The 16,126-nt window shown below is 53.4% G+C and overlaps 1 protein-coding gene across 2 annotated transcripts in view; it reads left to right on the forward strand.

The window, feature by feature from the left end:
• The window catches only part of CREB3L1 (cAMP responsive element binding protein 3 like 1), a 66,737-nt gene extending 51,231 nt beyond the window's left edge, over window positions 1-15,506 (forward strand). For both annotated transcript variants that reach the window (XM_019656478.1, XM_019656479.1), the window contains 11 exons: window positions 903-1,131; window positions 4,131-4,312; window positions 6,729-6,807; window positions 7,769-7,926; window positions 8,629-8,778; window positions 8,932-8,990; window positions 9,176-9,244; window positions 11,050-11,149; window positions 12,055-12,181; window positions 14,331-14,598; window positions 14,763-15,506. In XM_019656478.1, the coding sequence (XP_019512023.1) occupies window positions 903-1,131; window positions 4,131-4,312; window positions 6,729-6,807; window positions 7,769-7,926; window positions 8,629-8,778; window positions 8,932-8,990; window positions 9,176-9,244; window positions 11,050-11,149; window positions 12,055-12,181; window positions 14,331-14,598; window positions 14,763-14,799 (1,458 nt within the window). In that variant the 3' untranslated portion in view covers window positions 14,800-15,506. The remainder of the gene's footprint in view (window positions 1-902; window positions 1,132-4,130; window positions 4,313-6,728; window positions 6,808-7,768; window positions 7,927-8,628; window positions 8,779-8,931; window positions 8,991-9,175; window positions 9,245-11,049; window positions 11,150-12,054; window positions 12,182-14,330; window positions 14,599-14,762) is intronic.
• The last annotated feature ends 620 nt before the right edge of the window (window positions 15,507-16,126 follow it).

Below are 16,126 nucleotides of genomic sequence, written 5' to 3' on the forward strand. Positions count from 1 at the left end.
GACGTCCTCCACAACTAGACTGAAGAACTAAAGGACAGCAACTTGTCTGTTCCCCTTCCCTATTTCCCCAGCACTGTTTCCCTCCCCCAATTCCCCAATAAAATATTTTTTTAAAAAATTACACCAGGTATTTCACTTTTCTGGGTGCCTTGCACCCTGATATTTTCTACTCTGTTTTGTTCTGTTTTATTTTTTCTTAAATTCTGGTCATGGCCTACTAAACTGATTTCACAACCCATTAATGAGTCACCACCCACAGTTTGAATGGCACTGAGTCATAGCTAGAAGTATGGAAGCCAGGATTTGAACCCAAGTAATATGGTGCCAGAGCCTAACCTCTTGGGATCAAGAATGGCTTGGAAAAGGGAGATGCTGGAGGCATGAGGACAGGTGCAGACTGTGCTGATGAGGGAAGTTGAGGTCTCAGTAATCCCACCACCTTGCACCCCAGCAAAAGGTAATACAAAAGTCACTAATACTGCCTTTGGGGTGCAAACTTGCTGGCATAGACACACAGTTTTAGTCCTCCCATGAAGGAAGTAAGGTGGACTGAGAGACAGATTCGGGCAATCTAAGTAACGTGACCAAGGTCACAGAGCCAGAGCTAGAGCCTGTGTCCTGTTGCCTGGTCCCGGGATCCTTTCACACCATCCACAGCTCATCCTTGAGGATAATGATGGTGAAACTGGAGGTGGAGGTGGCGGTGGTGGCGGTCATGTGATGATAGTTGGTACTGGTGACATGTATAGTAGGGAGGTTGGTGGTGCTGGTGGTGGTATTAATGATGGCGGGAAGAGGAATGGGGAGGTTGCAGGGACAGCGGTGGTGGTGGCAGGGCTGGGGGTACCACCACAGGAGTACCCTCTTCTCAAGCTAAGCTGACTCCCCTCCTCTTTCCGTAGCACTTCCCTGAGCACCTGGACCACTTTGCGGAGAACATGGAGGACTTCTCCAATGACCTGTTTAGCAGTTTCTTCGATGACCCTGTGCTGGACGAAAAGAGTCCTCTACTGGACATGGAACTGGACTCCCCCACACCAGGCATCCAGGCCGAGCACAGCTACTCCCTGAGCGGTGACTCGGCGCCTCAGAGCCCCCTTGTGCCCATCAAGATGGAGGACACCACCCAAGGTAAGAAAGGGTGGCAGGGCCCAGGGACAGCACAGGCCCAGAGACCCAGGAGGGGAGGAACATTTTGAGTGACCAGAGTGGGGCACTGCAGGCAGAGGCCCTCAGAGGAGCCACCCACAAACACCTCTCAGGGCGGCTGCCTCCTGCCTTTTTGTTCTCCCTCAAATCAAACCCATATGGGCAGTCTTCAGAAGAGTTTGCTGCTGACTCTGGTCAGCGGTGTACAAAGGGTGGTTCCCAGACCAGCAGCAGCACCTGGGAACTTGTTAGAAATGCAAATTCTCAGGCCGCTAAGACCCCACCCAGACTGGCTAGATCAGAAACCCTGTGGGTAGGGCCCAGCCTTCTAGTTGATTCTGAAGCACACTTGAGTCTGAGAGCCACTGACCTAGAGGAAACAGTTGAGGGGGTGGGGCAGGGGAGGGGAATAAACAATAAATGTGGACAAGCTACCAAGACTCTAGAACCTTCCCACCTTCTCACACTGCGATGTCCTCTGAGATGCTTCCTTGGAAAGACTCCTGCACCCACTTTTATTCCTGAAAGTAGAGTTCTCTGAAGTTCCCCTCTCTCCACACCTCCCCTGCTTTTAAGCAAAGGGCCCTTTAAGTCTTTTCTCTCAGGTAATCAACATTCAAGAACTCCAGGCAGTGTCCCACCTAGAAATGGTCCCTTCAGGCATTTCCTCAAACACAGGTGGTTCTGGCCCCATCATATTTGGCTGGGTGACCATGGACACACCTCTTAGCCTCCATAAGCCTCAGTTACTTCATCTACAAATGGGAATAGCAATAAATATTTCGATAGCACTCTTGTTTACAAAGTGCTTTCATGCTAATTATCTCATTTGTGTCTCACAATTCTTAGGTGAGGTAGGAATCACTCTTATCATAATCCCCATTTAACTGATAAGAAAAATGAGACTCTAGGAAAGCAGAGTTGTCTAGGTCACGCACACAGTAAAATGCCAGGTAGGGATCTGGGAACAAGCAAGCCCCTGGTTCTAAACCGCACACCCTTGCCGCCACCACATTTGCCAGCCTTGAGGGGCAGCACGGGGTACTGGGTTTCGAACCAAACAGACGTTGGTGTGTGTCCTGGAACCTCCACCAGCTGCTTGGCGATCCTGGGCAAGTTACTTAACCTCCCTGGGCTTCTGTTTCCTTAACTATGAAATGAAGAGACTAAGTGCCTTGAGAATTCTGGACAGGATTAAAAAGTATGTACATAAAGTACCCCAGCTCAGTGCCCAGCACGTACTATATATCAATAATTAGTGGCTCTTTTCATCGTGCCTATAAAAGTCCTATTAATACTGTAGTGGTTCGTACTCCTCTTTCCCTTTAGAGGGCAATGGTCTTGAGTGATTTTCTTAATATTCTTATCTATTAAATGGGGGAAATGACGTGCATGCCCCATAGGATTGTTGAGAGGAATGAATGAGTTCACCTGTGTCCCGGGCTTAGAGCGATTCTCAGCGCAGGAAGTGTGAGCTGCTTCTGAGGGTCTTTGTACCCCCCCCCTCCCTACTCCCACCCTCAAGGGCAGGGACACCTTCTGGGCTTTTAAATGGCTCTAGGGCTGTGGTTGCTGAGGTCTCAGCTTCCCTGCGTGCCCTGGCCTCAGCCAATCCTCTGAAGTCACCTCAGTGAGGCCTCAGGCCCCAGACTGGGGAAAGGCACTGTGTGGGGTGGACACCCTCCCATGGCAGGTTCTCCATCCACCCCCACAGGGCCAGCCCAGCAACTCTTTGGACACCCCAAGTCTATTTTTAGAGTAATTTGTGGGCTGTTTGCAGGGGGCAGCTTCCCGGAGGCCAGCAGGCTGGCCCTGTAATTTGGGAAGATTGTGGGTGTTCCTCGAGCGGAGGGGCAGCCTGTGGCCCAGAGCTGGGGCACTCAGGCTCCCAGCAGGGTGGGGCCTGGCCTCTGAGGTGGGATCAGGCAGCCACTGACCCCAATCCCCACCCACAGTGGGCCCCGAAGGCTAGAGTCGCCTCTAGCCCTTCCCCTGCAAACTGGCTCCCCAGACCCCTGCCTCACCACTGCTTTTCTGGCTACCGGGTACTGAGGCCACCATGAGGGCTGACTTGGGGTGGAGGACTGTGGGCCCATCAGCAAGAGGGGCGATGTCTGCCAGCCCTGTGGCCCAGGTGAGGCCAGGAGGCTCACTAGGTGGGCAGGAGGTGGACACTGCCTGGGAAACCTGAGCACCACCCCTCACCCCCCAAATGCCCCCAGTCACCAGGTCCTGTGCATCCTTCTAAATTTGTCTCCAGTGTGTCCCATCCTCTCCATCCCCACTGCCACTGCCTTTGTTCAGGCCTCATCTTGTTTTGCTGGATGATTTCAACAGACTTCTGCAGTCTCTCTGCCTCCATTTTGTCTGCCCCCAGTCCCGTCCCCATGCAGAAGCAGAGTGGTCTTTTTTAACATGACAGATCTGAGCATACTTAAAACTCTCCAGTGCCACCTTATTACCTTTAGGACAACGTCACAGCTCTGAGCCCAGCCTCCAAGGCCGTGCCACCTCTGCTGGCCTCTCTGGCCCCATCTTCCCTTTCTTTTCTATTCCAACTGCACTAAACTGCTTACGACTCTCACTAGATCCCCAGCACCTAGCACAGTGCTCAGCAAATGTTTGCTAAATTACAGTAATTGTATTAACAATAGCTACCATTTATTGAACATTTACTTCTCCTCAGGCACTTTTACAGATGAGGAGTTTAAGGCTTCAGATAGGTTAAGCAACCTGCCTAAGGTCATATAGCCGGTCTGGAGGGGTCCAGGTCTGTTGTCTAAGCCCACTATGAAAAAGATGCCCCCACTCCTTCTGGCCCCAGCCCCCTCCCCCTCCCCCCTCCCCTTTCCTCCCTGCCTCCCCTGTATACCCAGCATCCCTCCTCAATGCAGTCCAGAGCAGCTCCCAGGGGATAGGAGGGGGCTGAGCCCTGTGCTCTGGAAGTCCCCTGAGCCTGGGTCCCTGCTCCTTCCCCCCAGACGTGGAACATGGAGCATGGGTGCTGGGACACAAACTGTGCTCCGTCATGGTGAAGCAGGAGCAGAGCCCGGAGCTGCCCGTGGACCCTCTGGCTGCCTCCTCGGCCATGGCTGCTGCTGCCATGGCCACCACCCCGCTGCTGGGACTCAGCCCCCTGTCCAGGCTGCCCATCCCTCACCAGGTGAGCCTGGGGACTGCTGGGAGGGGGGCTGAGGGAGGGAGGACGGGTGGTTGGTGGTGGGTCTTTGTGGGAAGAAATATCCAAAGCCCTGTGCACCCCGGGGCTCTGTGAACAGGGAGCAATGTGACCCTCAGGGCTGAGGTCGGAACTCCCAGACCCGGCCTTTGACTCCCCCTCGGGCTGCGCTTGCACCATCCTAGGATGTGCACAAACCACAGAACCCTCCGAGTAAGCTGGGGGCCTCACTGTGGGCAGAAAAAGGCTTATAGGGACCCAGGCAGGGCTGGGTGTCAGGGGCCAGGACCAGAGTCCCAGAGATGGAGACAGCCCTCTCCCTACCCACAGTGGGCCCCAAGGGCCAGAGTCCCCTCGAGCCCTTCCCCTGCAAACTGGTTCCCCAGACCCCCAGCTCACCACGGCTTCTCTGGCTACCAGATGCTGGGGCCACCGTGAGCAGGGATGACTTGGGGTGGAGGACTGTGGGCGCCCATCAGCAATAGGGATGATGTCTTAATTTTCCTCAAAGTGACAGCATTTAAAAAAAGAAATAAACCAAAATAGGAATATAAAATGTGTGCTATAATTCAGTTGTCTACATTCATGAGATTAATATTTTTAACCCAAACTCTCATGCTACCACCCCCGCCCCCTGCACTCTATGAATGTATAGATAGCAGCATTAAGCCATAGATCCAAAGTTGAAGCCTGAAGACTCATCTGGGAACGTGAGGCCTAGAGCCCTGGCCCCTGGGAGAGGCCCTGCCAGGCTGTCATTGTGCTCTGGACGTGTTGCATTCCCTCTTTCTTCCTCAGCCTCCTTCTCTGTAAAATGGCACCATGAGCTACCTCTAAGGAGTTTCTGGCCCTGAGTCTACAAGGGTCATCTTAAATCCCCAGTCTGAGTTGGGCCGGCCACACAGCTCTCCTGATCAGAATGTAGCCATGGGTCAGCCAGAATGTAGATGGGTCAGCCTCTCCCAGCCCCACCACTGTCCCCAGGGATCAATGGTTAGCTGCAAAAGTGGAGGACCTTTTGTGACCAGCTGCAAGACTGGCTCAGCGACTCCTCAGGCCTTCCCCTCCAAAGCAGGAAGGGAAGGCGGGACAGCAGCAGCAGGCGGGGTCTTAGGAGTTGGGCACTTGCCTCAGAGCAGGAAACCGAGACTCAAAGAGTTAAGCAACTTGCCTCAAATCACATAGTCAGAAACAGTGGAGATGCACTCCAGACTCAGTCGCCAGACCTTGAAGCCCACACCTTCACCCCAGCAAGGTCTCGACACCCTAGTGGTGGCACAGGAACCAGGAGTTGGCATGAGCTGTGTGACCTGTCTCATAACGCAGGTGCCATCACCCTGCTGCATCATGGTCTCTTCATCTGTCACTGGAGGGCTGAGCTGGGATACAGACCAGGGAAACTCCCAGGTCCCTGATGACTTGAACCTTTAGTGATACTTACTCATCTGCCTAAATTTGGGATTCTGTGTCCTACCCACAATAGCATGACCTCTCTCTGCTGGCTTTGGACCCTGAGGGTAGAGAGTCCAGCACTCACCACAGTGCCGTCCTCAAAAAGAACACCACTTACATGTGTGTTGATAGTCCTTTCTGGAACAGCAAGTTGGAATAGAAAGAAATAGGAATGCATGTTTGTTTGAAGTATAAATTGAATTATGTCAGTCCCTTGCTTAAAACTCACTGAGACTCCTCCCTGCTTCAACCTTCTTTGTCTGGATTCTACTCCCCGACCCCAGGCTTCTGGTCTTGTTTGCTACCACTCCACCCCTGACATACACCCCTGCATTCTGGACACCCTGAATACTTGCAGTTTCCAGAACCAGCCATGTTCTGTCTGGCCTCTGTGCCTTTGCAGGTGCTTTTCCCTCGGCTTGGACTGCCTTTCCTCTCACTCACCGTCTGCCCATCCTTTGTCTGGAATACTCCTATGTATACTTCAGGACTCATTTCAAACTTCAGCTGATCAGGGAGCTTTCTCAGCACCCCACCAGTTAGAGCCTCCTTCACCTCTGCTGTTGTTACCATTCATTGAACACCTACAGTGTGCCAGACATTGCTTCTCGCTCTCATGGCAACCCACATACCAAGGCCTACGTAGCCTTCACAGCCAGCACAGGGTTGGGCTCCACCGAGGAGATGGCACCGGCCTTGGAGGCCACAGGAAGCCCTCCTTCTCTGATCTGAAGGCTTGAACTGTACTACTTGGCCACCATGCTCTTCTCTTAGGTCTGACATGGCTTCTCCAAGCACAAGAGCTTGTCACTACTCCCTCTGGGCTATGCTCAGTCACCTTCCCAACTGTGCAGGACAGACCACCAGGCTCAGGGAGGGAAGCAGGGTGGATGACATGGTGGGGACAGCCCGGCGGCAGCTGATGGAGCTGGACCTGTCTCTTCCTCAGGCCCCAGGAGAGATGACTCAGCTGCCAGTGATCAAAGCCGAGCCCCAGGAGGTGAACCAGTTCCTTAAAGTGACACCAGGTAAGTGTGTCCAGGGAGGGACTCTTTTCCTCTGCAGTACTGGACAGAGAGCGTCCCTGCTCCAGTGATCCAGCCCACCCATCTCTCTGGACAACCCCTTCTCTCCCCAGAATGTCCTCTCCTCCCCACCTTGCCCACTTTCCATCCCTCCAGTGCCCTTCTTACCTAATCTCTGACTGTCATCACTGTTATCAACACCCTCTCACTCTCTTTGCTAATTCCCTCCCGTAATTCACTAAGTGAAGCCCACTCTTGCCATTTATTCATCAGTCCATCCGTCCATCCATCCTTCCATCCATCCGTAAATCTGGGCAGTCTATACGGCCCTGGGAGCTCTCCCTGCAGCTAGGCTCTTGGTTCTCTGGCTTTCTGGCCAGGCCTCCTCCTGGCCATTTGCAGAACTTCAGTCTTCCTGGTGCTGTGGCCACAAAGGGGCAGCACTGAGTGGACAAAACAGTGCTCCTGGCTGGTCTGCTGAAAGGCCAGTGCCTGCTGTCTTGTTACCCTGAAGTTGGAAATGGAAACTCCGGGGTAGTTATGGCTAGACATTTTGAGGTGGAAGGAAGGAAGGGGCAGAGGCTGCTGCTTGCCAGCCTGATTCCCACGGGTCTGGCTGTGGGCAGACTCCAGCCACTTCCTGGGATTGCCAAGCTGGAGGCTCAAAGACTGGATCCTGTGAAGTCAGGGAAGGGGCAAGGACTCCAAGGATCCAGCCTCTGTGATATCTATGCCAAGGACCAGGCTTAACAGAGCCATGGGGTGGCACCTAGGAATCAACTTCTGGGATATGAGCTCCCATCTTTCTGACATCCAGAGGGCCCTCTGATGTTACAGCTGGTCAAGGCCCCAGCAGTCTTGACCACAACATCAGGCTGCGTTAGGCCCATGCTCTGCTGAATTCTGAGGTCCCAGCACAGCTGGGGTGCAGCTCTGCTAACCTGGCTTCCTCTGCTCTCCCCAGAGGACCTGGTGCAAATGCCTCCGACGCCCCCCAGCAGCCATGGCAGTGACAGCGATGGCTCCCAGAGTCCCCGATCTCTGCCCCCTTCGAGCCCTGTCCGGCCTATGGCCCGCTCCTCTACGGCCATCTCCACCTCCCCGCTCCTCACCGCCCCTCACGTAAGTATCTGGGGGTGGTCTGGGGTCAAGAATTGAGTAGATCCACCCTGACACACCACCAATGGGGAAGAGTCTGAATCCCCACCCCCGCATCAGAATTCAGAGAGGTGCCTGCCTGGCAATTAATTGAGAGTGAGGATCTTTTAATGCTGCCTTGTGGTGAATAGGAAACAAGTCGAGAGGTCCAAAAGGCCTGCCAAACCCACACCATTGCAGAGCCAGGACTAGAACGTGACATTCCTGATTTCCAGGAGGACGGTCCAGGCTGTCTCCAAGAAGCACTGTTTGGGGAACAGGGCTCAGGAGGCCCAGAGTCCCCCAGGAAACATGGAGCTAGGGCCCTGCGCCCTGGGATGGGTGTGGAGCCTTCCAAGCCAAGACGGCTGGGGTATGAGGGGGATACTGTTTAGGGGGTCCTGGAGAAGTGGGCTTTGAGGGGATGGATTCCAAGATGGGATCTGGGGAGCCCCCCCAACCATGTACTGAGTGCCTAACATGCCTGCCTTCCAGCACTGTCCTAAGCACTTGATACATGTTACAGAGTTTAATTCGGATCTGTCCCTTTTTCAGGTGAGGAAGCTGAGGCTCAGGGAGTTGAGGGCTTTGCCCCGGTCACACACAGAGTAAATGGCGTAGGTCGAAGTTGAACCAAGGGCTGTCTGGTTTGTAACCAGACATGGTTACATGTCCTGTTTCCCACAGAAATTACAGGGGACATCAGGGCCACTGCTCCTGACAGAGGAGGAGAAACGCACCCTGATTGCAGAGGGCTACCCCATCCCCACAAAACTCCCCCTCACCAAAGCCGAGGAGAAGGCCTTGAAGAGGGTCCGGAGAAAAATCAAGAACAAGGTAAAGCAGGACCTAGGCCCTGCCCTGGGACTTCCTTGGTGCATGGGGGCCTCTGCTCCTTTGGCAACGTGACCCTTTAAATTGGGGGGGGGGTGGAGCAGGAAGTGGATATGAGGCCATAGTAACCCCTCTTTTGGGGTCTTCGCCCTCTAGATCTCAGCCCAGGAGAGCCGCCGTAAGAAGAAGGAATACGTGGAGTGTCTAGAAAAGAAGTAAGGGGCCTAGGTGGGGTGGGGGGCCTGGGCCCTACTCCCCAGCCTGCCCTGCTCTCCCTAGTCCTCTCTCACAGGGCGCCAGAGGAAGGGAAACTGGCAGTGGGGTGATGGTGGGCAGGGCTGAGGGGGCAGCAGTGAGTCTGGGGGCTGCCCCTGAGCCTGTGCCAACTTGGCCCCTGCAGGGTGGAGACATTTACATCAGAGAACAACGAACTGTGGAAGAAGGTAGAGACCCTGGAGAATGCCAACAGGTGGGTGGTGCCACCTGCCTCCCGTCCTGCCCCCTGCCTTCTGTACCCAATGCCAGGCTCTGGCATAGCTCTGGGAGACAGGAGAGAGAAGAGGCAACTGAATTCAGGATGACAGGAACCCCAGAAACAGGGACCCCGGCTTCCCATCCTTCTTTACCTGTACATAGCTCTAGACACCTGCAGGGCTGGTGAGATGCTTAAATGAGATGGTATAGAGCAGTAGTTTTCAAAGTGTGGTCCTTAGACCAGCAGCTTCCCCTGGGAACGTGTTAGAAATGCTTCCTTTCAGGCCTCCTGCCAGGGCTTACTGAACCAGGAACTCCAGGGAGAGGGCTCAGCAACCTGTGTGTGAATTAGCCCTCCAGGTCACTCTGATGCACTCTAAAGTTAGAACCACTGGTGTAGATGTTGCCACTTAAAGCCAGTTTCTCGGACAAACAGCATGAGCATCACCTGGCAGCTTGTTAGAAATGCAGGATTTCAAGGACTCTTCCCAGACTTCCTGAATTAGAGTCTGCATTTCAACAAGATCCCCGGGTGGCTCGCAGGTACCGTTAAGTTTGAGAAACATTCGTGTAGAGCTGGCACAGCGCCTGGCATGGAGTAGCTACGTAGAGTCACAGCTCTGGATCCGTAGCCCGCTCTGCCATGTTAGTGATTCTGGGGAAACTGGTAAACCTCTCTGGGCCCCAGTTTCTTCGTCTAAATAGAGATGATAGAAGCACCGTGTCACAGGATTCATGTGACGATTCGATGAGACAGTGCCACTAAGGGGCCCAGCACTGTGGCTGGCATTTAAGAATGCTCAATTCATGTTAGTTTTTCTTTTTTCTTTGTTATTGTTGTTATTCTGACTTCTTGATAGTGCCCAGCTATAGGTCTTTAACGATTATTTGCTGGGATTAATTAAAGTAACAGACAACAGATGGTTTATAGCAGGTGCTCAACAGAAGGCTCTTTCCTTCTTTCCTTCCTTCTCCCCCAGCTTCTCCAGTGGGATCCAGCTACTCCCCCGATTGACCTGGAGAATGCCCCCATTCAGGGAAGGGGAGTGGGAACCCTCACCCCTCACCCTTCACCCCTCATCCCTCTACCTCTGGCCCAGATTCCTATTTCGCCACCTGCTGTACATTGTGGGAACTGCACCCCCACCGCCAGGCTGGGTGGAGGAGATGATTCAACTGTCCACAAGCGTGGGCTGAGCACTCTCTGTGTGTATGGGGAGGATTCCACACTGTGTGGAACCCAGTCCCTACCCTCAGGGGACCCACAGTGAACTGAGGAGACTGATGTGGAAATCCATAAATAAATGAAGTGTTACAGGTGCTGTGATAAATGCAAAAACAGCAATAAAATTAACAAAAATGATAGCTACCACTTACTGGACACGCACTATGTACCAGACTGCTGCCAGACGCGTCCTTCTTCTCAGCTCAGGGTGTCGTGCGGTGCAAAAGAGGGAAGGTCAATTTAGCTGTGACTGATGTAGGGTGAGAAAAAGAAGGTGACCTCAGTCCAGGTGGGACAGGCCCTCCTCCAATCCCCACTTTGGCCAGGAGCGTCACAGGCACCCCTGAGCTTCCCATAGGGTGAAGCCAGCTTATTCACTGTGAGGCAGGCCCCAGGTGCCTGAGCCACACCACAGAGGAACCAAGCAGGAGGTGACCTTTTCTGTCTTGACTGAAATGGGCACCTGGTGTGGAAGCCAAATCTGGAGCCAGCCCAGGTGCCCCACCGGAGAGCTCCAGGAGGCAGAGATGCCTGCTGGGTCAGAGCCTGCTGGGTGACCGCTGTGCCCTCCTCAGGACCCTGCTCCAGCAGCTGCAGAAACTCCAGACTCTGGTCACCAACAAGATCTCCAGACCTTACAAGATGGCCTCCACCCAGACTGGGACCTGTCTCATGGTAGGTGCTGCTACCTTGCCACTGGGCCACGGGAGGACGAGTCTTCCCCAGGGTGGCTTTCTAGGGGGGTGGATGGAGCTTTGAAGGATTGGCAATATTGTGGGCAACATCACCCAGGCACATCATCCTAGTGCCTGGTTGGCTGGCTCCAACAGACCCCAGCCTCTTTCACCAAGCCCATGGAACCTTCTAGAACATGACCTTCCCTGACCAGTTCTAATACAGTGTGGCTGTGTAGTGACTTATGCGAACCTAGCTGGGGGATGGCAAGGCAAGTCCCTTGAGGAGGTGTCTTCCACACCCTGTGGAGTGAAGGACTTGGGGAGACACAGGGAAGTATACACTTGGTTCTTTCTAGAATGAATGGTGGAGAGAAAGCTGAGCAAATCTATAAAAACCCAGAAGAGTGCCCGCTTGTCCCTCTTCCAGCCTCTCCTAGAAACGTAGAGCCTGTACCCTCCCCATACCCTCTGAGATTTTCTTGTTGTCAGGTAGCAGAGCCATGATGTTGTCAGGGGTTAGCTTGGGCTTTGTGACTCTTAGCTTCTCCTGCAGAGATTCTGGTGTGATGCTGTGTCCCCTGCCCTTGTCCCAGCCCCAGTCCACACCTCTACCCACACCTTTCTTCCTTTCCTGATTCCTCCACCCTCTAAGTGATACCTGCATTGGCCACTTTCCTCTTTTTTGCTGCACTGCCTGTGTTGGCCCCTACAATGGGCTGAGAAGGCCTGAGCAGCCTTCTCCGCCTTCTCCAGAGAGGGGGTAGTTGGCTCTGCGAGCTACTTTCTTGAAAACATTCAGAGCCTCTTGCGCCTATTGGTTTTGGAGGAGGGGGATTGAGGGTGGCCAGGGTTGTGAGCCCTCCCTGCCCTGGATCTGATCCCCCACTCTCTCTCCACTACCAGGTGGCAGCCTTGTGCTTCGTTCTGGTGCTGGGCTCCCTTGTGCCCTGTCTCCCTGAGTTCTCCTCCAGCTCGCAGACTGTGAAGGAAGACCCCATGGCCACTGACAGCGTCTACACAGCCAGTCAGAGTGAGTGCCCTGAGCCGGGCTGCCCTCCCCCAGCTCCAACTTCTGGACAGAAGCCAGACAGGAGCCAAGTTTTGGGTTGGCATCATCTCATTCTACCTCCTCATTTGGCAGATGGGGAAACTGGAGCCCAAAAAGGGTCTATGATTTGTTCAATGTCCGCTTTGGAGTTGGGACTACAGTGCAGACCCCCCTGATTCCCAGCCCACCTGGGAGTAGTTTAGGGGATAATAGGAACGTTCCTGCCCTAACCCCTATGTACTAGGGTGCCGGTGGTTATGGGGCCTCTGCTAAGCACCATCAGTATTTCACAACTGAGATAGCAAATGAGCTTCAGCTCAAGGGCCGTTTCCAATAAGATGGTGGCGGCCGCCTGAAACACTGTGTTAAGGAGGATTCTGAGACACCACTCAGGATCCACAGGAAGTAGTGCCGTGGTCTATGGGTAATGCCTACCATGGGCAGCAGAAGGGTAGTGGCGGTGTGGGCTCAGATATTTAGCATCCCACAGGGGATTGCAAGAGACAGCGGTTAAGAGCATGGCACGTCAGAGTCCGTCATACCTGCACTACCACTTGCTAAATGCATGACGTGGGGCATGTGCCTTAAGCGCTCTACGCTTTCATTTCTTCATCTGGACATGGGAGTTACAATTCCGCACCTACCGAACATGGTTGTTGTGAAGACTAAATTACATGGTGTATGAATGCTCTCAACACGGACACAACATGTGGGTGGCAAGGGGAGAACTGGTATAGGGCACAGCAAAGAAGAGTGTGGATTTCCAGAGGCAGGAAATACTTCAGGTAGACCTCCAGAGGAACTTCCTGACTGTGCGTCATCATTTACCAGGAGCGGGTTATCTGGTGGTCTGGTGGGGCAGGAGGAGGAAGAGGAAATGGATGGGCCGTCAGAGAGCAAAGAAATGGGGAGAGTGAGTTTCCAGAAGAAGGGATACTGCAGTCAGGATGAGCTAGGCCTGCAGAGCCTTAAGGGGAGGAAGCGGCTGGCTAAGGGGAGTGTTGGGGGCAGAGGAAGCGGCGGCAGGAAGAGGACATGTCCACTCCCTGGACTTGTACAGCCTGCGAAGAAGAGAACTGGACAGTTGCTCAGGAACATGGGCGATGGGGATGAAATGTCTTGAGAGCCACGGCCGTTTTTTCAGGGGCAGAGGGGTCCATGTATATCTGGTGGTAGAGGAAGCCTGAGGAGAGGAAGGAATGGAATCTGGGAGTGGGGGTGGGGGGCGAGTTGGGGGCCAGTGTTGATGAATGAAGCCAGGGTCAGAGGAGGCCAGGGAAGGAATGGGTCCCTCATTCCGGATGAGTGCAGTGGCTACAGGCCCAGGGCCTGGGCAGGGCGAAGAGGACACGTTTGCGGTAGGAAGTGCTTTTGGAGCAGGCTGGCAGACAGAGCTGGTGCATGGCACAAGCGTAGGGGGCGCCTTTCACATAAATTTTCACATAGGTCAGGGCGGTGAAGGCTGGCAGGGTGGTGGTGGATCCTAATAGGACTGCCTGTCACCTTCAGCTCGGACTAGTGTGGGACAACGTACCTGATAACCTGGAACCTCAATTACCTATTCTGTGAAATGGGCTAAAAATATCAAGCTCCTGAGTTTCTGTGAGATGTCAATGATTTGATACAGGTCAAAGAGCTTTGCACAGTGCTGGCACATAGTAGATCTCCAACAAATGGGTTTTCTTTCCTTTCATTTCCCTGAAAGGCACTCTAGGGCCTAGGATAGAGAAGAGATTTATTCAGGGTCTCACAGAAAGTGAGTGATAGAAATAGAGTTAGAACCCAGCTATCAGATGCCTCAGTCCGGTACCCTCTGCTTAGGAAGAGCTACTTTCTCTGGGTGCTTACTAAACACAGTCAATCACTTATTACCTCAATTAAACCTCACTTTTACATGAAGTTGGTCCTAGTATCCCTATTTTACAGATGAACAAACTGAGGCTAAGAAAGTTTAAAGCAAAACAAAGGCATGACTCATCTGAGATCACACAGCTTGGAATTGTTAGAGCTGGAATTCAAATCCAGGCCTGTAAGATTCCAGGGCCCATGTCCGTGCCTACTAGGCCTGAATGTGGCCGGGGTGGGAAGGGAGCCTCTTGGCACCTTGGCTCACCCCAAGCTCCCTCTCTAGTGCCCTCCCGAAGCCTCCTGTTCTACGATGAGGGGCCAGGGTCCTGGGAGGATGGCCGAAGCGCCCTGCTGCCTGTGGAGCCCCCAGATGGCTGGGAAATCAAGCCCGGGGGGCCAGTGGAGCAGCGACCCCAGGACCACCTGCAGCATGACCATCTGGACGGCACCCATGAGACCACCAAGTACCTGAGCGAAGCCTGGCCAAAAGATGTCGGTGGAAATGGCACCAGCCCCAACTTCTCCCACCCCAAGGAGTGGTTCCATGAAAGGTGGGTGGGTGGCCCCTTCCCTTTCTGGGGTCCCAAGCTCCACCTGCCCTCTGCCCACCCCTGGTCCCATGTCAGCCATACCCTCCCAAGTCCAGATCCAGCTTGCAGAGGGGTGAGAGGGTCCTCACTGGACAAATCACCCCTGACTTCTTTTCTTTCTCCAGAGATCTGGGCCCAAACACCACCATCAAGCTCTCCTAGGCTGTGCCAAGACCCAGGACACAGGACGATACCCCCTGGCACCCAGAAGAGGGGTTGTCTTGCTCACTAACCCGGATCCAGCTTGTACCCCTGCCTCCTGGGGTCCCATCCCACTTCTTCCCAGTCCTCCTTTGCCCCAGATCTTGACTGGGGCTGCTCCTCTCCACCCTGTCACGTTTGGACTATTCCCTTGGGCTAACCACTCCATTCTCACCCCTTCCTCCCACAACCATCCGTCCTTCTCAGATAAACCACTCACTGGGCTGCCCCGCTCCTTTCTCATAATGACCATCACGACCACTGCCTCCCTGCCCCACATACACACACAAACACACACACACGTCAACATGCACACACACACACACCCACACACCCACCCACACACACACACACCCACACACACACACACCCCTCATCCCCACCCACTGTACAGAGACCAAGAACAGAAATTGTTTGTAAATAATGAACCTTATTTTTTATTATTGCCAATCCCCTAAGATATTGTATTTTACAAGTCTCCCTCCTACCGTCACCCCTCCCTTGTTTTATATTTTATGAAGTTAGTGCGGGCTTTGCTGCTCCCTGGCCAGGGAAAGAGAGTTCCCCCCTCACCTGGCCTACCCCTGCTGCTGCCCAAGCCCCTGGACCTTTTTAATTGCCAAACTGCTTCATTCATCAGCTCAGCATATGCTTTAAGAAGGCAAAAGTAAAAAAAAAAAAAAAGATGCAGCATCAATTCCTGACTTTGTCCCTTTCTTCATTGAGGGGATGGGGTGGGTAGGACTGAGGGATGGGGGAGTGAGAAGGTAAGTTTATTTTATATTTTGATAGGGGATGACTCGGGGTACCGGGGTGTGGGGGTATGGGAAGGCCTTTTCATTGGGTTCCCTCTTCCAGCCAGACACAGAATTCAAACTAGATGATCAAAGAATTCTGCTGCAATTGACCCACCCCAAGGCTTCTCCAAGTACCTCCTTTTGCTGAGTATGGAAGCAGAGAGGCATATAAGCCACCATGTTGGCCTTTAGGGATGGGAACTGCAAGTACTGAGTGCCTACTGTGGGTCAGGTGCTGTGTACTTTACACGCAGTACCCAAGTGGGTCCTCCTAAGACCTGCTGGTTTCTTGTTCTTGTATTCTTTGTCTCAACTAGATTAAAGTTGAGTAACAAGAGCTGTGTTTGCTTACTGAAGCTGCCTCTTGCTTGCTGTGTGTGGGAGGCACAGTTCTAATATGGCCTCCAAGGTTCCTGCCCCTGGCATATGAGGTCAGACAATTAAGTTCGCAAACTCATCCTAGAAAAAGTGCTACATAGCTCATTGCTGAA

The sequence above is a fragment of the Hipposideros armiger genome, unplaced genomic scaffold (genome assembly GCF_001890085.2).
Source record: "Hipposideros armiger isolate ML-2016 unplaced genomic scaffold, ASM189008v1 scaffold_258, whole genome shotgun sequence".
Classification (NCBI taxonomy): Eukaryota; Metazoa; Chordata; class Mammalia; order Chiroptera; family Hipposideridae; genus Hipposideros; species Hipposideros armiger.